Consider the following 25,459-nt stretch of genomic DNA (forward strand, 5'->3'; position numbering starts at 1 on the left):
CCTCCATACCTTAAGTCTCCTATGGAAGATTTTCATCTATTTCATTTGGGTCAAGTCCCCTAAAATCATTTAAACATTTAATGAATCCCAATAGGATTGTTTTGCTTCCAATAAGGATTCATTATATCTTAGTTTGGATCAAGTACAAGGTGCTGCTTTATTATTACAGCAAAAAGGGAAATCCATTTTAAAATGTGAACTATTTTATTAAAATGGAGTATATGGGAGATAACCTTTCCATAATTCTGGATGACGTGTTTCCGTATAACAGATCCCACACCTGTATTAGCTATTAGTGGATAAAATTTGACTATACTTAATGGCTAGATAGGGTCTTTTAAGGCAAGCAGGTAGAGCACTGGCTAAAGACAAAGTACATTTTATGTGTTGAACAACGGGCCACAACTGGATTACCTAGACAATTTACTAAAAGATGAACCAATATAAACTGTTGTTAATCTAAGGGTGGGGACAGATGGGAAGATTTGTCCTCCACAGTTAAATCGGCATTACTGGGGGTGACAATCCTCCCAAAAATGCTTTCCCTGGCAATAAAGTAAATCACCACATATGTTTTCCCACCAGTGATTATTGCCGGTGTGAAAGCATTTCAGGGAGATTTGTCACCTGTGGTAGTGCAGATTTAAACGCAGGTGAATAATCACACAGTAGCCTAACAGAACAGACCTCTAAAGGTGAATTTCAGACAAGATCTTTAGAATAAGGATGATAAAAAGCAGCTGCACATCTCATAGTCACAGCTATCCCAATTAAGGCCCATTATAGGAATAGTGGTGCTCAGATGGCAATGTTAATAAAAGATAAAAAGAAACAAAAGATGGCAAAGCCTCCTGAAAAACCATGCACTCAGTCCTTGCTTATATAACTATATGCCAGAAATGCCTTACTGGTTGTCCCATGCATGACACAAGCTACATCAGGGGCTGGAGACTGGAGTAGGACTAGTTACCGCAATTGGTGGCATGGAAGCTGTGTGCAATGTTGACAGTGAAGATATTAAAAAGACAGGAGTAGGAAACAACTGGTGTCATAAAAGCAGGACCCACATCTAGCAGAGTACCAGATAATCAGGTCAAAATCACAAGTGATTACTGACAGGAATAGAAATGAGTTCAGGACCAGTGTTGAATAAAATCAGCATATGAAAACAAATCCCAGGCACTCCAGGAAAATTATACCCCCCAAACAATGTAGGTCTCTATAAAAATATATTGCATAAAACAGCTGTATGTAAAACCCTGCTTCATGGAAATTAACTTTTATAATGATAAACTTTTTTTTAGTAATATGAATCATTGGGTAATCATAAATAGAAAATTGCCATTTTAAAATATAAGGGCCGCCCTGAGCCAATTAACAGACTGTGTTTTGCTCCCACACGTCTTCCTGTTACAGTTTGAGCTGCAGGATTTCTGGTCAGGTGATCTATAAGGCAGCACAGAGAATATCATAAAATGGTGGCTCAAGGGAAAAGATTTAAAAGGGTAATATTTTCTTAAATATATATATATTCCAGTTTGGGAAGATTCTTTAATACAGTATGTCACTTAATATGATATAAACTGTTAAGTATTCATTTTAGGGGTAAAGTTTTCCTTTAACAGCATCTGGTCTGGAGGCTGGGACATAGGCAGAAGCACAGATCTGAGGTCTAAAACACATCTTGGTACCAAAGTCTCCACTGGCTCAATAGGAAAGTGCACAGTTTATCCACCTCAGGATTCTAAGAGCTGTGGAGGGCAAGAACACATTGTGCTTGGCTGGCAGCAAAAATGCTGTAATTGTACTACTGCTGCCCCAAATAGTAATCACTTGTACCCTGCTTGTGCTTTTGGATCAGGAGATTATAGCTTCAAAACACTGCTGTGTTCATGGCATTTACATGTGAGAGAAGAGAAAGAACTGACCCGTAAGATTGCACCACCCCCATCCCACAATCCAATCACTCAGGGCCCCCCATAAAAAAACATTTGTTAAAAAATATTGGTGCCTAGGACCCCACATGGTAAAAAAAAAAAAAAAAATGGTGGCCAGCCCCCCCCCCACTTTTTAAGAACATTGATCGTCAGGGCCCCCCTTTAAACGTCCATGTAAAAAAACCTTGACCCCCCCCCTCCGAAGTTTAAAAAAAATGGTGCCCAAGGCCGCACCATACAACAGGGACCACAAAGGCTTACCTTTAGGGGGGGCCTGCCATGTTGCACTTACTTCATTAGCATGGCCCACCTGCTGTCAGTGAGCTGCCAACTACAGAAGGGAGGAGGGGAGCACAGGTGGCTGCATCTTCTTATAGTGTCCGCATTTTGTTCCCTTATTGGTCACAGAATTTTAAGTCCCGGTAAAGCTGCATGGTGATTGGATGAGCTGGAGGGGAAGTTCAAACCTCAGCTATCCAATCCCTGAGCAGCTCAACTGGGACTTAAACTCTGTGACCAATAAGGGAAAGTAATGGACAGAAGATACCTCCCCCTGTGCTCCTGCCCTCCCTTCCGAAGTCAGCAGCTCTCAGAAAGCAGGGGGCCCAGCTAATCACATAAGTGGGGTGTGGCCGGGCCCCCCTTACCCTCGGAGCCTCCTACAACTCTCCCCACTGTCCCCCCTGATGTCGGCCCTGGGTAGACCTGCTAACGTGCTCTCAAAACCGATTGATTGCGCCTTGATGTAGGAGCACATTATAACCAGGCAGGCAAATTTTCAGGGCATATCTTTTTGGTGCTTAGTAACCTAGTCCTTTACACGCAACCGGGAGGGGTTCAATGTGCAAAGGGAAGGTCGACCAACTGCACTTTAAAGGGATATCCTTAGGCTATTACAGCTGGTTTGTGTACTGTGTGTACTGGTGTAAACCTACTAGGCGGGTCTGAGACCCATTCTGAAGAGGGAGGTTGACCAATTGCACTTGAAGGGGATATCCTTAGGCTATTTCAGCAGTGGGTCTGTGTACTGATGTAAACCTACTAGGTGGGTCTGAGACCCATTTTGAAGATTATAGATATAAACCATTAACCACTTACCTATGGTCCTTCCATCTTCCTGCTCTTTCCCTTTATTTTAATGCTTTTCCTGGATTTCGATTTGTATGCTTATTTAGTAAAAGTTATGTTTTAAGTTTATTCACTGGATTGGATTGTGGGATGGGACGGTGCAATCTTATGGGTCAGTTCTTTCTCTTCTCTCACATGTGACTAATATATCAGACCCTGCACATCGTCTCTCCAAGTGATGAATGGTGCTCCCTACTCTATATTGGACTTTACATTGTTCATGGCATTTAGCAGCATGTCTGGGACAGAAGACCCACAATCATCACTCAACCCACCATGCTTAATTTCCAAACATACAAGACAATAGCATATTTTGGACATTGCAGACTTACGCCCAAAATTGCACTTTGCACACCTAAATGGCCCCTACTGCCCTCTCTAGCCTCTTCCTAAACCAGTATAAAGCATTCTCATGCAAATCACAACCCTCTTCCCCTCTTTTAGCTCTCCTTCACAAAGCAAGTCATAAAGGTTTTTCAGGGAAATGCCCTCATTAAAATGCAAAAGAACATGGAGGGACTGTGAAACAGAAACAAAAAACATTAGTGTTTAGCAACTAACCTCATACAGGCAGTGTACAACTGTTCCTCTCCCAAGGAATCAGCAATAGACAGACATTCTAGCACCGACTGCTGCATTCCAACAACAGGCTGAGATGAAAAAAAAAAAAATAAGGTTACAGAAGTTTAATGAAATTAGAATAGTTACATTAGTCATCTGTTACAGGTTCATCAAATTTAATGAGGTAATGCAGTACAAAATAGAATTAACTTTCAACAACTGAAGTTCATCGGCTCTGTTTACATAAATGATTTGTGAAGTATTTTCATTTTGCTTTTCGTTTCTGGTATAAAAGAAGAAGTGTGCTATCCAGAGACAAATTATAGTTATGAAAACCATTGTCTTTTTTAATGTTGTACGCATTTGTGAACTCTTTGTAATTTCATATAATTACATTTCTGCTACAACATATATGTTTTATGAGCTGGTTATTGTGCAGTTAGCGGTGGACAGCCCACATTCTCTCTCAGTAGTTGCTTCTCTCCTCAAAGATCATGGCAGGACAAATCATGTAGGTAAGGCCAAGTGCTTGAATTTTTTTGTTTCTTATAGTTGGTCGAAGGGCACAACATGGGGTGGATCAAACTGAAGGGATTTATTTCTGCATTTGTGAACACACTAAATCGTGGTCCACTATTGCCTTTAGCTCATATTCAGCATTTAGTTATTTCCCCACAGGTGTTCCATAACTGCCTATGGTTTGAAAGCTTCCACTATTGATTGCTTAGTAAAGGTAAGTGAATGAATGGGGCGTTAATATTAGCGCCTATTAATGAAAATAAATCAAAGATTTTAAATGCACTATAATATTTAGCAAAACAAAAAATGTAGGATTTAGGAATAATAAGTGGGCTTGATGTGGAACAAGCACAGTGTGGTACTACATTCACACTCATTTTTATGCATCTGTTGATACAGGTTGAATATGAACTGTGGAATTTTGTTTCTCTCTTTTCTGTAGAAAGCAGCACTGCCACACAAAGCTATTTGTAGTGCATAGAGAAAATAATGACATGTAGGTTCTGGAATGTCCACCACATCATGTCATTGCTGCAACAGAACAGAAGTAGCAGAAATAAATGCCAGAAACCACTAAAAGTCGTGTGTGAATTTTTAATGAATTAGGATTAACAAAAAAACAAAAAAAAAAACAAAAAAAAAAAACACGTCTCCAGCCACTGGAGGTGCAGGATAAAATAGCGTACTCTAGATGGGGGAAACAATAGGTCTTTCTTTAAAAAAAATTGAGCACTGGTGTGGACGGCCATGTTTAACGGTTTCCCATTTGCATAATGTGCTTGTCTTTTGTCACACATGCTATGTTCAATGTATGTAAGGACACACGCATGTACATACAAAGCAAAAGCTCTGCCACTATTCTCACTGCCACAACATGTCCTATTGCTGAGGATAGGGAGGGGGGCATTTAAAAAAAAAAAAACTTAAAAACACAACAAAACCTTGCAACTTTTCATTACCTTAAGAAAAAATTTGCAGTAGTCTCTTCTCAAAACATAAATGGCAACTGCCTTCAGTCCCTCTAATCCATACATATCAGCAATACAGAGTATATGCCTGGATAACATAACAGGGCAGTTAATGTTAAAGGATACAAGCAGACACTTTGGACTAGCATTAAATAAATATATCATATTTCATATTAATGGAACAATAAAAAAAACAGCAGCACTCCAATTTTGTGTTAAAGTGTAAACTTTACTAAAGTAAAAGGTTTCGGCCTAAGTTCAGCCATTAATAAGGCTTAAAATGGAAAATCCTACCCAGGGGCACTCATCACCTAGCCTTGTCAGCAGATACAGGTATGGGAACGGTTATCCAGAATGCAGAGGTTTTCCCGATAAGGGATCTTTCTGTAATTTGCATCTTCCTAGCTTAAGGGTTAGTTCACACAAGGAGATTTTGTCGCCTGGCGACTAATCACCTCTTCTTCTGGGCAACAATCTCCCTGAACTGCCTCCGCTTGTCTTCCCATCCGCTATAATGAAAAGTAAAGCACAAGCGGTGCTTTGTTTTCCGAAGTCGCCTGAAGTAGAAAAAATCTCCCTGAATCTCCTCGTGTGAACTAACCCACGGAGGCAGTTCGGAGAGATTGTCGTCCCAGAAGAAGAGTCGATTAGTCGCCAGGCGACAAAATTTCCCCTAATCTCCTCGTGTGAACTAACCCTAAATCTACTAAAAAGTCATGTAAACATTAAATAAACCCAATATGGATTACTTATATCTTAGTTTGAATCAAGTACAAGGTACCATTTTATTATTACAGAGAAAAAGGATGTACTTTTTAAAAATTGGATTATATGGGTCTTTTCGTAATTTGGAGCTTTCTGGATAATGCGTTTCCGGATACCTGTACATCCAAAAAATTTGCCCCTAGATCTACCAAAAATAGTTGCTCTTTTAGATCTAACCAAGTCAAGAAATTGTTGAATTTTTTTATTTATAGATTTCAGAATTTATTGTGGGTAAAGTCATTATACAAAAGTCTTTTGATATAAAATATTTCTGTAGTATTTCCATATGTCTCAAACTCATTTATGTTATCAATGTACATCTTTATCCTCAATGTTAGGCATCTATATTTAGTGGCACAGGTCATACACTGCACATTATTATGTTTCATATATCATTCCTATACACATAGCCATTGGTCATATCCAAGCAATCTTTTAAATTGCAGGCAAAATGGCCAAACTGTGAGCAATAACCAAATCTTGGTGCAATGGATGGCCAATTCAACACTACAGGGCTATGTAAATATTGATGTTAGGAAAACCATTATTTGTTTTCACTTTAAAGACAGGGTATGCCATGTAAAAATCATGCATATTTATTAAACATGATTTAATGGAGATAGAAATAGTGATGGACAATTTTATTTTATTTCATAGATGCCAATGTACTGAAAAAAAAGCTGCTGCGATAACTGCCCACTGACTTTAGTGTTTAACAAATTTTCAAATTTTTTTTGGCACAGGAAGGGACAGATTTGCCCATCACTAGCAGCCAAGTATAAAAAGGATACATATTGCAAAAACCACCACTTTTTACACATCACTTTTCACTCTTCTTTGCTATCTCAATTAATTCTGCTGACTTCAGTGGGTTACACCTTTGTATACAAGTTAAATAAGTTTTATGAATAGTGTTCCTCAAGTACAAAAAATTTGAATTATAAACATGCCTTTTACTGTACATCGACCTTTACATGTTTTAGTGCTTAAAATATTTTACACACACTTATACCTTTATGTGTGACCAAGCAGCAGAGTTCTTATGTTACATAAATACCTATTAGAAGAAAATTACCCTGGATCAGCATTTTTTGGTAGGTCTATTATTCCTCCATATATGAAATGCATTATGACCATCATATCCATTTGGTTTATTCTGCAAAATAATAACAAAAGTATGTTATTAAATGTCTTTTTAAACCTTTTGGCACAATTTCTTACCAGAAGTTAATAGCACACTGTGGAAACATTTGACTATGAGGGTATGACAATCTAAATAGCAAAAGTGGAAATGTTTGCTGGAGAGCAATGTCTATTTCTCTGTGAGCTATGTCAAAGAGATATAGTAATTACATTTGCAATATACAGTAACTTTAAAATCATTAAAGGGGACCTGTCACCTAAACATAAAAATCTGTATTATATACATCAGGTTTAAATTCATTCCATACCTCTTATAAAATCAGCTGTCAATCATATATTGCCTGAAAAGTCCAACAGGCATACAGAAAATACTCCATGATTGGTCCTTGCAAGGTAAATAAATAGAACACCAGTGCACAAGTGAGAAGTTCAGAAGTTCATTATGGGGGGAAATGATCTGTGACTGGTAATCTAATGATCTACCTCACGAGAACAAAATATGAAGTAGCTTCAGTTTCCCTGTTTAGCTCAATAATATAACAAAAATCTAAATTTTTTCCTAGTAAAAGTATTTTCACAATCCTATGCACTAAATGCATTTTGAACAAGGGGTATACTGCTCCTTCAAGTCTGAGAGAAGAAACCTTTCATGATGTTACTCTGCTTAGAAAATTAAGTTAGAAGAGCTGCCTTATATTCCTCTAGTTAGTTTTAAAGGAGAAGGAAAGGGGGTGTCAAAAGTTAGGTACCCCAAGTGATTGTATTTACATACCTGAAACCCCAGGCCGGTGCTCCTATCAGCAGAAAACTGAACCGGGCCGGGGTTATTCCTGCGAGCACCACGTAGTGATCCTCTTCCTGCTTCTTCTCTCTTCTCGCGTGTGCGCATGCACAGTAGAACGAAAAGTTAAACTTTTAACAGAAAAGGCGACTATTTTGGTCTACTGTGCATGCGTCTGCCCTGGGAAATATGAAGAAAGAAGAAGCAGGAAAAGGATCACGCCGTGGTGCTCGCTGGAATAACCCCCGGGCCGGTGGAGTTTTCTCCTGATCGGTGCTCCGGCCTGGGGTGTCAGGTAAGAAGATACAATGACTTGGGGGTGCCTAAATTTTCGTACCCCCGAGTAAAAATGCCTTTCCTTCTCCTTTTAGCACAGCAAGCTTCTTTTCTCACTTAATTGTTCCCTGATTGTAGACAGTCGGGTGGCGCTGTTCATTATATCTGGTCATTATATCTGGTAAAAACTTCATCACCATCATCATCATAATAATAATCAGTTTAGTGTCAGCAAGTAACACAGCACTTTACATTAATTTATAATGAACAATAGTCTTACAATATTTTAACAAACAAGACTAAAAAGTAGAATTACATGAGCTTACAATTTATCTTGAAAACGTAAACGAAAAGAGCTCTGAGCAGTTTTACATGAAGCGGTTTTGAGAACTTACATTTTCATTAACAAGAATCACAAGCGATGCAATGTACCACCAGCATATTTATTAAATGGGACAAACTATGGGTCTGACCACTAATAAGAGTTTTTGAGCAATGGTGGTAGTAGTGTAGTGGGAGTGTTGTAGTAAGAGTTTATTGCATAATTGTGCTACTTAAACAGAGTCTACATTTTATATCTTATGCAAAGAGGCTGAATCGTTTCAGTGGTGTCATAGTCCAAGTGCAAGCCTAAGCACCTGCAGTTTTAATTAACAATTCTAAAGAATGTTCTTACCCCTGAATATGAATGAGCTCTCTGGAACTCTCAGCCCAATGTCCACTCATCATAGCACTGAAGTAACACGATCTAGCACACAATATAGCCCTAAAAAACAGAAGATGGATGAAAGGTTTAATAATCTAATCACTTTTTTTAAATTACAGAAATACTATCTGCTAAACCATAAACTTTCCTTGTTCATGTCCATTTATATGAAAGGTAATCTTTTTTTCAGCAGAGACCAGATCCATGGGAATACTGAAAAAAACTGGGATAGTTTCCCCCTGTGCTGCTGATGCTGCATAATTTTATCAACCCATGTGAATGACTAGTGCCGTAAGTAAAAATTACTCTATTTTATCATGTATTGAAGGATATATGAACACTGATAAAAATTAACAGTTCAAAAATATGGAAGGCTTGCATTATGTAGCCTAATAATTTCCTTTTGATTGTCTAGATACAGTAAGAGGCCCATTTACCACATTTTTTTTACTCTAATAAATTCGAATATACTCTAAATTCGGCAGGTTTTAGTAGGCGAATAGTCAAATTTTAATTATTCCCTGGGTAAAGGTTTAATAAACCTTGAATTTCTAATTCAAACTGAGTTTGGATTATTCACAATTCGAATTTGTGAGTTTTGACCAAAAAACAATTTGAAAATTTAATTTACTATTCGACCCTTGATAAATATAAGTCTCTTACCAATGTACTTTGAACTTTTTCTAGAGTCTGGACCTGATTAAGCAATAGGTATTAAATAGCACCAACACAGTGATTCATAGCATCAGCTTTTATGTTTTGGTCTGCTACAAGTTAGAAAATGAAGGCAAAGATCCGAATGGCTGCTATGGTTAACTTTGCAGTTTTTACACGAGTGTCAATTTACCACCGTTGCTGGAGATACATTTAGTTTATTAATCATGTATAGTCTTCCTAAACATATCTACATATTGTACAATTCTCCAGTGCCTTATCAATTTAATGTCAATAGATATAGATATAGATATAGATATATCTTTCTAATATACACACACACTACTGCCAGTACATACTAAAAGCAACATGTGTCCACATGTTTCCATTTGTAAAGCTAAAATGTAAACAGACAGAAAACTAGATCCTCTCACAAAAGCATTTTCCATATGTTGACCATTTCCCTGCTAATTGCTTCTATAAAAAATAATAAAAAATTAACCAAGCTTGTCTACAGTACACCCTACATCAACTGATGTATTTATACGGTTTCTCAAAGACAAAAATAGAATTCAGAGAATATTGAACTTGAAAGCAAGATAGTTATGGCATTACAATATATAAGTTGTGGCTCTATATTACTTTTAGCATTTATATATTGCCAGCATTTTCTGCAGCACGGTTATACAGGTATGGAATCGGTTATCTGGAAACCGGTTATTCAAAAAGCTCCGAAATATGGTATGGCCGTTTCCCATAGATTCCATTTTTACATATTTTAATGATTTGATTAAAAAATATTTCCTTTTTCTTTGTAATAATAAAACAGTACCTTGTACTTGATCCTAACTAAGATATTATTAATCCTTATTGGTTGCAAAACAATCCTATTGGTTTATTTGGGGGTTATTTATCAAAGGTCGAATTTTAGAGTTATGTGATCTTTTTTATGTGAACTCTCAAAGCGATTGGTTTCTAATTTAAGAACAAAACTTGAACCAGTGAGTTTGGGGTTAACAACCTGAGCTAAACCCTTAGGAAAAAACTCAAACATCTTGAAATGGTTCAAGGGATTTCTTTCATTTACCTCTACATGACCTTGACAGGTTTTAGATGGTGTATTTTCAGATTTCAGCTTTTTTTCCAGTGTCGAGGTATAATAAAAAATTTAAGGTTTTTTGTAACCTGAAAAATCTATTTTTGGAGTGTGGAAGGAAACCCACCCAAGCACAGTGAAAACATACAAACTTCATGCAGAGAGTGCCTTGGCTGGATCGATTCTAATCCCCCAGTTCTGCAAGGGAGCAGTGCTAAATATTATGGATAAGCACCTAAATATATAAAAGTATATACTAGAAGCAGACCACTTGTTGTGGGCAGTAATTACAAACAAAATCTAAAATTTATTTGCTTGAGAGAAATTGATGTTTTCCCTCAATCAATCTTAAACAGAACACAAGAAAATCACACTGTAAACAAAGATTTTGGATAAAAGCCCAGCATTACCTGTGCACATGAAAACATCTATGTTCTATTTGGATTGTTACATCAGGACAAAGAGAACCTTGGAAAAGTTTCAGCAAATCCTTTCCAAGTTCAGATGCTGATTCAAGATCTTCAAGCTCAAAAGAGGCTGTGGGGCAACCAAAAAAAATCTTAATTAATCTTTTTAATAAGCAAGTTCCTCACACAAGATACTGAATACATTGACGTGGTGATTTCTCACGATGTTATAGTATTCCTGTCACTTCCTAAAAGATGTGCTGCAAATAAACTTGGCAGTGATATTGACCGTCTCCATATGCAGATAATGCCAATCGCCTCCTTGATTTGGCAGCAGTTTTGAGAAAACAAATAAACTATAGTTAAAATAAGAAACAGCTTTTGCGCATAAATTAAGTGGAGATGAAAATGTGCTTCTACAATATTACTGTTGCTAAATATTCATATAAAATGAACTCCCCTATTTAGGGCTGCCACAACAGGATTTGTCCTTTTTTAAAATAAATTTTAATTTAAAACAGGATTTAAGGATAATCCAATCAGAATTTCTAAATTTAATTAATTCAAAACTTTGTATGCTCTTTATCGGGCTTTCTATAAATATCACACTGAACAATGAACAGGACATCTGGGAGATTCAGAGTTCCTATTGAAGTATGAAACTATTAAGCCAGAATATTGTAATCACAGTAGTTTGAAATTGGCCTGTGCCTTGTAATGTGATTATATACTAAACTGCTTGTTTACCATGTTGTATTTAGTTGCATAGTGATGGTAATGCAGACAAGTCATGGTACAGTTTCATATTTATTATAGACATTTTCCTAACCAATATTAAATTTATTTCTACTCTGCTTGTTTCACACAGAAAATATACTGTTTACTGGTATAGAAGCAAGCTAGTTGGACCTGGGTTACAAAGCATTATCTGGAAACAATTTGGCAAATCCTTCTGCTTTTCCAGTGTAATGTTTCTGAAAGAAAAAAAAAGTCGCTTCAAGAAGAGCTGTACATTATAATTGATTGTTTAAGCAATAATTATTATTCAGTGAATTGTAAACTGAAACTGTATTTTTATAAGACAAAGGCACTAACCTTCAGTAGCTTTTTCTGTAGAGAGTGTGTTGCTTTGAACTGTATTCTGCGCGTCACCATTTTGATTTGTATTGGATACTATTTTATCCCCATTTATCAGACTTAGGATGTGCTCCTCTCTTTCTTTAACATTCCAGTGAGAAGAATACACATATCTATAAAAGAAGGAGATACATCAAATGAACGGATTATACATGCACAGATTTTGATTGACAGTTAGGTCAAATACATTGGTGTGTACACCCTTTGCCTAGACGGTGCAACAGAAATAGCAATAACAGACTCAAACTAGAAAGTTTTTTTATTTCCATGAGTTTACATTATATTTTCACTTTCATGATCGTTTCCCTTTAAATAAACCAACTGACAATGTATAATCTAATAAGTAACCTGTTGATCAATCAAATCAATTTTGCATATAAATATTAATATACATTTCCTGAAGGACTGCCAGCAGTTTGAAATATTTCCCATTTATGAACTTTCCTAATTGTGAGGAACATTTTCCCATATGTCAGGAAAGGTTTTATCAAATTGACACATTTATAAAACCCGATTGCTGTGCCAGTTAATCAGAATGTGTTCCACTGATTTGAGCAGTCAAACGCAATTCAGATTTTTGGAGTGATAGTGATACTGAGCATTAACACCTCTCTGAATCCTTGTTCCCAGATGGGTATTGCATGTTGGTGGGAAACAAAAGATTCAGATAATTATCATCTGCATTAGTAAATAACATTTACTGTAAAATTTTTGTATAATGGTAAACTGGCCTCTAAGTTTTGAAATGTATCTGATATTTGATGTCCTTTACATGTAAAAATCCGGCCAGCTACCCTATCATGTGGCAGGAGGTCAGCTACTATTGCTGAAGTCACTGATTTTAAAACGTTAACATGACAGCTTAAAAAAAGGCCTTGCAGACACTGAAAGCAGAGATAGCTGATCTCTAGTAAAGAGGTTATAAGCTCTGGCATGCAGTTTTTATAGGTATCCTGAATTATAAATAAAGTATGTCCAACCTACCTGACTAGACACATTTGATTTGTGCTATGCATTTAACACAGAGTATTTTATATAAAGTCACTGTTGAAGGGATGACCTACTCACTAAACCACCTACTATAAAGATGAAAAGGCAAAGTGACGTGCAGGCCTGTAAACTGTAGAGGAATATATGGTATTGCAACTCTTGTACCAAAGGTAAGCTGACCACATCTTACAGCAAAAAGAGGCTAAACTGAAAATGAGCGAAAGCAGTATTTCAATGTAGCTTGCAATCAAGTTAGCAACAGGCTAATGAAAACAGACAGCCCTTTAGCTCTAAATAGATGACAGATTCTGCATTAAACAAAATGTTGGGTCATGATTTAGATACAGTAGCTATCCCCATCACATTCCTGCACCTACACATTCTCACAGAGATTACCCTTTAGTAGTGTGCTGTACCGCATTAGCCACATATAAAACCAGAAAACTAATAGGCCCATTTACCAAAATCTGAATTTGTTTAATTCTTGATGTTTTTTCTACTTTAAATAAACTCACATTTTAAAAGAACTTGACTGCATATTTATTAAAACATCTGAATATAAAAAAATTCATTAAATACGATTCTATATGACCTCGCAAGATTTCAAATGTCAAAGTTTCACATGAATTGCAGTAAAAACCCAAATTCGGACATTGATAAATCAGCCCCTAAGATTATAAAACATGAGTTTTCCTGACTACTCAGGTTCCTCTTTCAACCACTGTATACCATGGTTGAAGCAAGGACCTAAGTAGTCGTGAAAGATCACATTTTATAATGCACTAAATTAACCAGTAAAATGTACCACCTACTCTGTGTTTCCAGGGATTTCATCCACAGGGAGATCTACGATTTAACAAACTTATAAGTACAGGTATGGGATTTGTTATCCGGAAATCATTTATCCAGAAAGATGATATACTCAATTTTTATAAATTCACACAAATTTTTAAAAGATGATATCTTATACTTTGCAATAATAAAACAGTACTTTGTAATTGATCTCCACTAAGATATAATTATTTCTTATTAGATACAGAACAATCCTATTGGGTTTACCCAGAAACCCCAGGTTCTGAGCATTCTGGAAAACAGGTTCCATACCTGTAGCAACATAGTTACATTTAACCAAACAGGTGGTCTGTTACGAAGACATACACCTCTATACAGAGATGAGATGAGGCATTTTTAGCAGAATGTGAATAAAACAAGCCATAACAACACGTGGTAAAAAATTTATAGAATATAAGCAAGGTATAATACAAAAAAATTAATACAGTAACAACAAATAATTACAAAATCAGGTAATTATAGAGACACTTTAGAGCTTTTCCTTTGGGGAAAAAAAATTGTACCACTGATAATCTTCTAACAAATCTTGTAAAACTCACCATTTCACAGAAAACTTAAATAACCAAAAAAGAAATTGGTTTAAAGTAAAAAAAAAAAATATATAATGCATTGTTGCCCAGCACTAGTAAAACGGACGTGTTTGCTTCAGAAACACTACTATTGTTTATATAAATAAGCTGCTGTGTAGCAATGGGGGCAGCCATTCAAAGGAGAAAAGCCCAAGTTACACAGCAGATAAGCTCTGTAGAACATAATGGTGTTATCTGTTATCCATTATTTAACCTGTGCCATAAAGCCTATTTTCAATATCCGCCATTGCTACTCAGCAGCTTGTTTATATGAACTATAGTGGTGTTTCTGAAGTAAACAGATCAGTTTTACCAGTGCAGGGCAACACTACATGATATTTTCATTACTTTAAAACATTTTCAAAAATGTAATTTGACTAAAAGACATACCGTTTGGCACATGCTCATAACAGGCCAGAAAACCCATGCACACAATGTTCTGCCTAGATACACGCTAGATTGCTTGTAACGTAATCACATGCCTTTTTAAGGTGTTTTGTTGCCTGTGCTGGGAGAGATTTCATGCGGGTGACAAAATGTCTCATGTCACGTTTATACGAACTGGAGGAAATGAAGAGGAGCAGTTGTGACCAGCACGGTACATCAGAAGATTAAACTATTTTCAGTATGGACAGATGCTTTTTCGACCCAACAGGATGATCAATAAAAACTGAAACCAGAGCGAACATACATGCAGTAGGACCAAGCAGTGTAGCTTTAATTGGACAAACTGCCAGACCAAATGATTGCATGTATGGCCAAGCTTTAGTATTTGCTGCCAGCAGAGAAACTCCTGTGCTTGAAACTAGCCTAATGTAACAAAAATCTATACAATACCATAAAAATATTGACTAACTTTGTGATGACAGTATTCCTTTAAAGCCTTACAGAGAAATTTAAAAAAGTGTCAAGTTTGAGTCTGTTATTGTGAAACAGCTATTTCTGTTGCACTGTCAATAGCACCCAATCAGCAAGTACTGTACACCTGCCTGAAAAGCAAACATCTGCTACAGTTTACACTATGGGGGTTATTTAGCAAGGTCCGAATTTATCTCAATATCGGCTGCTACAAACTCCGATCTAACCCGCTTGGGGTTTTTAGCGCTTGTTTATTATTACATTTTCCCGAAAATTTGCTTTGCGGGAAAAGCTCAAATTTTCACTATTTTTTCCTGAATTTTCCCGGAGTTTTCATTCGAAAGCTCCGAAAACATTGTGAAATTACCCGAAACCCCCGACACAACCAAAAATCAATGGGACTGTTCCCATTGACTTTTATGCAACCTCAACAGGTTTGAGATGATGCGTTTTACATTCAGGCTTTTTAGCCCTCGGGGTTTAATAAATTCCAAAAAAAGAAATTTGATTTTTTTTTAAGCCTATTATAACACAAAACATCACGAATTGTTTGGATTTCTGGGAATTCCAGGTATTTGGAGCTTAGTAAATAACCCTCCTCTATGTGCAGGGAAAACAATGCACATATTAAGAAAAACAGACAGCGAACAGTCACAGAAAATTTTAACTTACTGTAAGAATGTATTAATTTCAGTAGGTTCAATGTTTGCCACAGAAATTGTTTCAGCCTCAAGTTGTCCAATAATGAAGCTGTAAAACTTTGGAACTCTAGCAAGAAGGATGGCCTTGTGAGCTTTAAATATCCTTTGTCCGACATAAAAAACAACATCTGTGTGAAGTTCTTCATTATACAGTCTAGGGGAAAAGAACATTTGTGCTGTTTAAAAAATAGTATGTTACAGTTTTAAAAGGGCATATTGATTAAACATTTTAAACATTCTTTATAAAACAGAAAGAATAAATCTATTAAGGTGGACCTGTCACCCAGACATAAAAAGTTGTATATTGAAAGTGCTTTGCATAGAGGTAGGGCAGCCTATTACTTTCACTTTCCATTCAGCACTTTCCCCCACCCTCCTCACGCACGATAATTTTGTATGGCACTGTGCATGGGCATTAGGTCCCCTATTCTGGCGCATATACAAGATTTTGGGGTGATACACAACTTGCCTTAATAACAGTGTCCACAAATTGGTGCATCGTGCATGTCTACTTGCTGTGATTGTGTAATTCCAAGACTGAAGGAAACAAAATTTAAATATATATAGTATAAGTAAAGTTTATTTAGCTCAAATAACATGATAGAATTGGAATTTGGAATTATTTCTTAGGGTGACGGGTCCCCATTTAAATCCACGTTACATCTTCAGCTGTCTCTTCCTACTAAGAACTTTATTACCTACCCTTGCATCGAAGGGTAAAAATAGAGAACCTAGTGAGTATTGCTGGAGAAATATTGCCTGTAGTGTACCAAGGTGAGTGTCTTAGATGACACTTGCCCATCTGGCTGCAGGTACGCGAAAAGGCTTTCGTGTAGTGCACAAAGATCCCAGCTAATCAGGTGCATGCTACAGAACCAGCATCTGGTCCTGGTATAGTACTTCCAATCCTGTAAGCATATACTAGCTTCATGGAAGCATACATAATGTGCAAAGTTTTACATGAATTGAACGCCTATCTTGCCATGAAGTTGTGACAAAGTTTGTTTCAAACTGAGTGCTGATTACAGCATTTAAAACCCAGCCTAAACCCGGATCAAAAAGCAAACAGCCAACTGTTTCAAGAGTTTTGCAAGCCTACTTAAAACCTTGGACATTAGAGCATATTCATCAAAAACAAACAGGCAGGCACTGTTGTTCTCTGTCAGCAGCTGGAGGTCTGCAGTCTAGATTTGGCCTTCTGAACATTTTTATAGCCCATAATATGACTTAGGCTTGAGGTTACAAATATGGTTTAATCGTGTTTATACGAGCCATCTCTCAAACACACGGTTACAAAATCTACATGTAAACTTTTGATAATTATAGTTCCCCTTGAAATGAATATTGCAAACCTAGCACAAGTAGCTTTTATTCCTAGCAGAGAAGTCTTGCCCACTGTGGTACTTCAGTCAGCACATCAGAACTCTTTGAACAGCAGTAACATTGTACAAAGGCTAAGGGCAGAGACACACACTGCTATTTTGGGAGATAAGTCGCCCATTGACAAATAGCTTCTTCTTCGGGCGACTTATCTCCCTGAACTGCCTTCCTGCCGCTAGAATGTAAATCGCCGGCGGGATGGCACTTGGATCGCTTCGGGTTACCAAAAAATGCCCAAAGTTTCCTCATGAGGCAACTTTGGAAAATGAAACACTCTGAGTGCCATCATGCCGACAATTAACATTCTAGCTGGCGGGAAGGATGTTCGGGAGATTGGTCGCCCGAAGAAGAAGCTATTTGTCACTGGACGACTAATCACCCGAAATAGCAGCATGTGTCCCTGGCCTTAGCGTTATGGGGAGAAAGCAGCCTGCAACAGAGGAATGTGAAAGATGGGAAGAATTGGAGACTCTAAGACTAGTCATTTAGTGGAAGAGGCTGCTAAATAAGATCTTTACTCAGTTTTGACACCCTGGGGAAGACAAAATTGAGTTGATCCAGTCTTGTCCTCCAAGCAAAATGTTGGATAATCTGGGACTGTATTGAGCAAAAATTTAAGGGGTTGTCCACCTTCCAACACTTTTTTTCAGTTTAGTTGGTTTCAGATAGTTCACTAGAAATAAAGATTTGTTCCAATTACTTTCTATTTTCTATGTGTGACCATCCTAATAATGAAGTGTAAATCTAATTTGTCATCTTTCTAAAGCAGCTGGGGGGGGGGGATATCCGACTGTCTAAACTGTTCTAAATTGATACATTTAGTCGATACATTTCTTACCCGTAGCCCTGCTGAGCTGAATCACTGGGTTTCATTACAGGCAGCTGTTAGAATTGATACAATAGTTGCCAATACTCCAGAGATGCTGATAAAAAAAATGTAAAAATTGCAAAATTGTTACAGTTCAGAATCTGCATTGAATTACTGAGCTGGCAGACTAGTGATGTTTGAGTCGGGATTTCCCCGACCCTAACCCGCCCCCCCATGGCCAGTGCCCACCCGCATCCGACTTCCGCGTTGCTTTTATAGACCCGCGCCGACCCACCAATGACATTACAAAAGGGTCCGAGCAAGCAGGCGCAGTGTCTATAAAAGACAAACCCGAAAGCCGGCATTTGACAGTGGCGGGTGGGGAGAGCAGAAGAAGAGCACAACCCGCCTGTGAGGCAGAGTACGAGGTTGGCCCAAACCCGCCCGATCCGTGGGCAGGGCTGCCAACTGGCCATTAAAGATGATGGTTGGTCCCAATGTTGTTAATAGGGAAAAAAAGCTAAATATATAGGAAGGCCGGTATTTTTGTTCCAGAAAAGGCGGCAACCCGCGGGGATCAGGCCGGCCCCCACATCACTATGCCAGATCCAAACACCAGAGTCAGGGACTTAGATTTTGAAAACGCAGCAAGAAATAAAAAATGGAAAGTAATTGAAAAAAAAAGGCTAACTTCTGGAGAAGAATTTGAAAGGAACTCAACTGAAAAAGTGTTTGGAAGGTGAACAACCCCTTTCAAGGACTGAATGGCAAGCCCACTAGATTTAGTTTGAGGAGGCCCTTGATTCTGAACTGCACCCTCAGCACTTTCCAGTAGGCCAAGAGCAGTAAAACAGGTGCAAATTCCCCTAATCTCATGGGAAAACATTTTGGCACATTTGGTTCTGTTCCGATTGTCTAACCAAAAGCATTGTTCCCCCCAACATTCTCTGGGTGTCAATAGGTTCTTTGTGAATGACTAGTAATGTTGCAACTGGCCAGTCATTGCTGTTCTACAGGTGGGTAAGGGGACACACTGCTATCTAGTGGCAGCCATCAGGGGACTGACAGTAGGAAGTGGCTCCATACGGTACCTGAGCAAGTCACTGCTGAGCCGGGTACATGACACGTCCCTCAGACTATGTCGCTCAGAAGCCTCCTTGGCATGAAAGCCCTTGACACGGTCTGGGGGAGCTGCTCGACTCGCCATCAGGCTGCTATGGGATGAGCGCAGTGCTTCTGCAGATTAGCAAGGAGCAAAGTCCCTTGTTTAATACAAACGTAAACATGTCAAGGACAAGAACACGCTGATTCATTCAAGTTAAGCCACACCGACCATATTCCCGAGGCTAGCGTGGCCCCATCACCATTGGCACTTGCTCGTATTAAGCCGCATTGCCGAGTAAAGACCGGAAACTGCATTATATAAACCTGTCACCATGGCAACAGGAGCCGTAGCGCTAATCTCAAGCACGCAACAACCCAGGTGTTTGAACTGCCTCTCTTCAGGACACCCACTGATTTTAGGGCCACCAACTAACGTAAGGCGCACCCATCACTTAAACCACAGCCGAATGAGATGTTGGCCGGTAACTGACGTCACACCCGGAAGCACAGGCCAAAGAGCGCAAGAGTCGACGATGTTCTGCATAGAATGTAAAGCTCGTTTTTGATTGGACTGATCGGAATGGGCGTAAGAGCGCGAAGGTTAACAGCGATATAATGTGAGCGGTAGAGGATAAGCGGAATCATTTTACTTGGGGAGAGTTCCCGCTCTGAAGGGAATAAATGTTAGTGGGTGAGGAGACGTTTCTTCTTTGTGAAAGATTCTCCCATTCCCATTTTTTCAGTACAGGCTTTTTGGAGGTTTAATTTTTTTTTAATGTTTTTCAGTGTTTTTAAATGATAAATATGATAAATACAGCCAGAGCAGCTGACGGGATCAACTGTTATAGAGACCATGGGGGCAAATTCACTAAAACGCGAACCGGCTAGCGCAAATTCGCCAGAGTGACGTCATTTCGTTACTTTGCCGATTTACTGCCGGTGCTGTTGTAAATTTGCTACAAAGTGGACCTACTCTAGCGCTACTACGCACCCTTACACCAGGTGAAGTTGCGCTATGGTGAAAGGGCGTATGCTAACTCACTAACTTGCGCATTTTACTTAACGTTACCTTTTGCGCCAGACTTGCCTTCGCCACCTCAGACCAGCCGAAGTGCATTAGAGTAGATAGGGCTTGCTTGCTGGCGTCTTTTCCTTTTTTAAGGGTGATAGGCTGAAAAAGATTGTACATTTTTTTGTGGGTACCCTCCTTCCCCCCTACATTTCCTAACATATGGCACCTAAACTATACAGTGGGCACATGTATAGGCCAAAATAACAACTCAATTTTATTTTATGAAGCTTTCCCAGGCTTGTGCAGTGTAATGTATTTGCTGCTACATATACGTCCATTGTACTTTAACTTGGTGCTGTTTGCAAAATAGGCATCGCTAGCGTAACTTCGCTTTGCTTGACGAATTAACGCTAGCGCAACTTCGCTACCTTTCGCCTCCCTGAGGGCAACTTCGGATTTTAGTGAATTAGCGGTGTCCTGGCGAAGTGCAGCGAAGGCTGCGCTAGCGAAACTCCGCAGGTTAGTGAATTTGAGCCCATGTAAGAACCCTGACCCCTGAAAATCAACATTTAGCCAAAAGTACCTGCTGCACCTGTACTCTCACTTTGGACAAACTGCCTATAGTTTTGTTTCCTGTAAAACCAATTATGGACTACAACATAGTCAATATTAGCATTGAAAATTATTTTTCTGGTAGTTTGAAACCAGTAAGTTCTACAGGATCCCTTATCGGGAAACCCATTATTCAGAAAGACATCTATCACATTATGCATTTTAAGCTAATAATTCTAATTTAAAAGAAAACAATTTCCCTTTTTTCTGTAATAATAAAAGTACCTTGTACTTGATAACTAAGATGCGCGAATCCCTATTGGTGACAAAACAATCCTATAAGTGGTATTTAATGTTTACTGTTTTTTTTTTTTGAACTACAGTTTTTTGATTCAAATTACAGAAACATTCCATATCCATTTTCTATTTCACTAAAGAGCTGTCCCTCCTGCATATCATTTCCCAGAATTTAGGGATGCATCGAATCCACTTTTTTGGATTGGGCCGAACCCCCGAATCCTGTGTGAAAGATTCGGCCGAATACCGAACCGAATCCAAGCCCTAATTTGCATATGCAAATTAGGGGTGGGAAGGGGAAAACATTTTTTACTTCCTTGTTTTCTGACAAAAAGTCACACAATTTCCTTCCCCGCCCCTAATTTGCATATGCAAATTTAGGATTTGGTTCGGCCGGGCAGATGAATCCGAATCCATCTGAAAAAGGCCGAATCCCGAACTGAATCCTGGATTAGGTGCATCCCTACCGGAATTAAGTAAATGTACAGTAAATATGCCTTGTCTTTGGAGGCTGTTCCTATAAGAGATTTGTAGGGCAGCACTTCAACCAAAGATAGATCACTTATGTTATATATCTGCCAGTTAATATGAAAATTGCTCTACAACAGGGATCCCCAACCTTTTGAACCCTTGAGCATGAAAAATGTTCTTGGGGTGCCAAATAAGTGCTGTGATTGCCCCTGTGTGGATTGTCAACCTACATTGAGGCTCTGTTTGGCAGTACACCTGGTTTTTATACAACCAAAACTTGCCTCCAAGCCTGGAATTCAAAAATAAGCACCTGCTTTGAGGCCACTGGGAGCAACATCCAAGGAGTTGGAGAGCAACATGTTGCTCACGAGCTACTGGTTGGGGATCACCGCTCTACAATGAATGCATGCAGCTCAGAGCAGCTGCAAGGGATCCTTGGAAATATCTCGAGCTGGACGGATTTTCTGTAAAAAAGAGTGCTGGTCCAGGGTCTGAGGCTAGAGTTTATTTATTATTAGAGGGTGCCTAATAAGTTGGAACCCCTCTCCATGATCAAGCCTTTCCTTCTCCTTTAAGCAGGCTAGGATTAAACCATCTTTGTGCAAAAAAGTAGCCTTTTTCTTTACAACCTCTCACTTGATCATAGATACAAGGGCAGAGCCGCAGAGCACTTGGTCAGACCCAATTTGGCAATCTAGATACTATATATAGAGAGCGAGAGAAAGAAAAAGGCTGAGAAGTCAGCCGAAACTTCACTCTGTTATATGTATTCCATTCATAAATGTTATTACCCAGGAAATTATTTTTGAACATATGAATAAAGCTTGCAAAGGTCTACATTTAGACAGTAACAATGAGCCCAAGCAATCTATATAGTCTTACATAGACTTGTTGTTACTTATAATTGGCCAGGAGGAAGGCTTTTTGGGACTTATTTTACTTCATCCAAAAATATTTAAGACTCCTAGATCCGTAAGCAACATCACCCACAGATGCCTTACATACTACACACAACTAGTAACTGAAGTCCTAACAGTTATGATACTCTTGGTATTGCGCATGAACTATATGACAAGTAGTCATGGTTTCCCACTAGTATTACACCTTGATGCTCTAGTATTGCTGCTATGGGCATGATATCCCTAGCAGATCCTAAAAAGAATGTATCAGTGCTCTGTTTCCAGTTGGAAAACAGGATGGGACTATCCATTGTTTTGTAAATATCGATATGGGGGGTATGGTGTCTGTCTAAAATTGCTAAGTGTGGTAAGATATTCTGGAGTCTTTTATGTGCTTTTCTGAACTATGTGTACTGATGACCACCCTAGCTCTTACAACAGAGTCTATTTCTTGCAAATTTCAAGAGCCAAACATTCTTTCAAAGAATAATTATTCACATGTCTAATAAAGTGGAATGCTTTACTGGTCATAGACCTCAACATTCATTGCTTTTAGTACAGCTAATTCTGGTCAACAAACCAGGATTTCAGAAAATGCCATACAAATCTACCCTAGGGCCTTGTCAAGAACTTATGGGCAATGACTATGCAAATTCAGAGAATTCCATGGTTCAAAGCAAGCATACTGTTGACATCTTAATACCTTTAATACTCTTAACAGTTCAAATTAAGGTGAGCCTTATTAATCAAATGTAGCCCTACGAATCAACTATTGGGGTTGGATAGCCTTAGAATTCAGGAGGAAAAAAGGTAAGCCTACTAAGTGTAGTTCCCTATTTGACTGGAGGCCTTGAACCGTTTAAATTATTAGGTCTTGCCATTATCTTCTGTCTGCGTTAAGTTTACGATTTATAGAAGTTAGAAACAGACCAGGAACCGGCAGTATTCAGTCTGCAATCACCCTTTATTGGTGTATTCTCACTCACAACATGTTTCGGGAGCTAATCCTTTTTTCAAGGGGGATGAAAAAGGGATTAGCTCCCGAAACATGTCGTGAGTGAGAATACACAAATAAAGGGTGATTGCAGACTAAGTACTGCCTGTTCCTGGTCTGTTTCTAACTTCTATAAATCGAATGATCACATGATGGATGGTGTGTGTTGAAACAGCAGGTCTACACGTATCTGATTTTTTTTCACTCATCCTTCTCTGATTATTGCATTAAGTTTACCTCTAAGAAGGGCATCTCACAGCAGGGTGATGTCAGTGCTCACCCCCATCCTTTTCATTATACTCAGCGATTGGCATATTCCCAGTTGAGAATAATATAACATTGACTTGTTAAAATAGTCTAGATGGGGGGGGGGAGAAATGTAACATATAACACCCAAAAGAAAAGCAATTTAAGACACACAGTGCATAGACCACAACTTTATTAGTCTTTATACATGTACATATGACACATACCTTCTCCTATTGTACCTACTTTATTTTCTTCTTATCAACATCCATTTTTCTACATTTACTCTTTTTTCTCTTTTATTACCTTGTTTAGTTCTACTTTTTGCCTCATCTTAATATTTTTTCATCTCTTTATTCTCACCCTACTTTTTATTCACCACTTCTTTCATTTTCCTATTCTTGCTATTGGTTTCATCCTTTTTCACCCCTTTATCTTTCGTTATCATCTGCTTTCCCTTGTCTGTTCTCCTCATTCACTTCTGGTCTCCTTCTCCTCTCTTCCCTATCTATTTTCATTAGATATCTAATTTTCTTTGCTTCTTCCTGACATACCTTTTCCTATTTTTCCCCCTGTATTCTGCACCTGTCACTTATGCACTTTTCCTTTCTACTATCCATTTCCCTACCTCTGTTCCCCTATTCATATCCAATCCCTTTTTGAAGCCTTTTCTCTCTATGCTTTCACCACCTCTGTGTTTCTTTCTCTCAGTTCATCGTCACTGACCTTTTTAGCTTTTCCACGCTCATCTTTTGTTCTCTAGTTCCTCATTCTTCTATTTTGCTTTCCCTACCATTTACCCATGTTTATCCTCTACTTTTCTCATCCAATCCCTCATCCTTTACCTGTTTTTTACCCTCCTCTTCCTACAGTATATTTTTACTATGCATAGTCAAAATAAAACCGTGAATTCAAATGATACTAGAACACAGAAGGAAGTAATGCCATTTTATTTGGTGTTAAAAATACAAAACTTTAAACCATCAACAAAATAAAAGACAAATACATGGAACAAATAACAAAAGGCAGGACACTCTTACCATTGGAACTCTGCGATATTTTCCCTCCTGACAAATTTCACTCCATAGGCTGTTTCAGAGTTAGAGTGACCAAAGAACACCTGGGTATTTACTAATATTTACTGATGAGGCAAAGCCGCATGGCAAAAAACACACACACTAAAATGGTATAAATACTTTTTCATGTGCCTTGTTCCTGTGTATGGGTTACTCCAATTAATATAAATAAGGTGCCAGGCCACAAGGGAGCGTGTACTTTAGACTTGTCATTGACAAGACACATAGTACAGTGTCCAGAATTTTGCAGAATCCTTCATTGCAGGGGGGAAATGGTGCATTTCACCACATTTTTAAGCTTTGCCCCTGTTAGTAAATGAGCATGCTGGTCTTGAAAATAGTATAAAAAGACACAAATAAGGGAGGGGGTTAAAGAATGTATACACATGAAATGAAATAGGTGCAAAACATAGGGTAACCAGAATATATGAATAATCCAATATGTTAACACATAAGAGGCAATACGCAACTGCACAATTATGGCTTAAATCGAAATAGACTTTCTTCTCTGCTTGGTTTCATTTCTTTTCATTTGAAACTCTACATATTTGTAAATAATTTTTAGTCTTTTC

At 38.2% G+C, this 25,459-nt stretch overlaps 1 protein-coding gene across 1 annotated transcript in view; it reads right to left on the reverse strand.

Moving 5' to 3' along the window:
- Positions 1-19,615, reverse strand: part of btbd8.L (BTB domain containing 8 L homeolog) — a 39,958-nt gene extending 20,343 nt beyond the window's left edge. Inside the window, 8 exon segments of the mRNA NM_001096621.1 lie at positions 3,627-3,715; positions 5,105-5,201; positions 6,954-7,034; positions 8,755-8,844; positions 10,945-11,071; positions 12,037-12,191; positions 16,020-16,202; positions 19,328-19,615. Of these exon segments, the coding sequence (NP_001090090.1) occupies positions 3,627-3,715; positions 5,105-5,201; positions 6,954-7,034; positions 8,755-8,844; positions 10,945-11,071; positions 12,037-12,191; positions 16,020-16,202; positions 19,328-19,443 (938 nt within the window). The 5' untranslated portion in view covers positions 19,444-19,615.
- Positions 19,616-25,459: the final 5,844 nt, after the last annotated feature.

This window comes from Xenopus laevis, chromosome 4L, assembly GCF_017654675.1.
Source record: "Xenopus laevis strain J_2021 chromosome 4L, Xenopus_laevis_v10.1, whole genome shotgun sequence".
NCBI classification, from domain to species: domain Eukaryota; kingdom Metazoa; phylum Chordata; class Amphibia; order Anura; family Pipidae; genus Xenopus; species Xenopus laevis.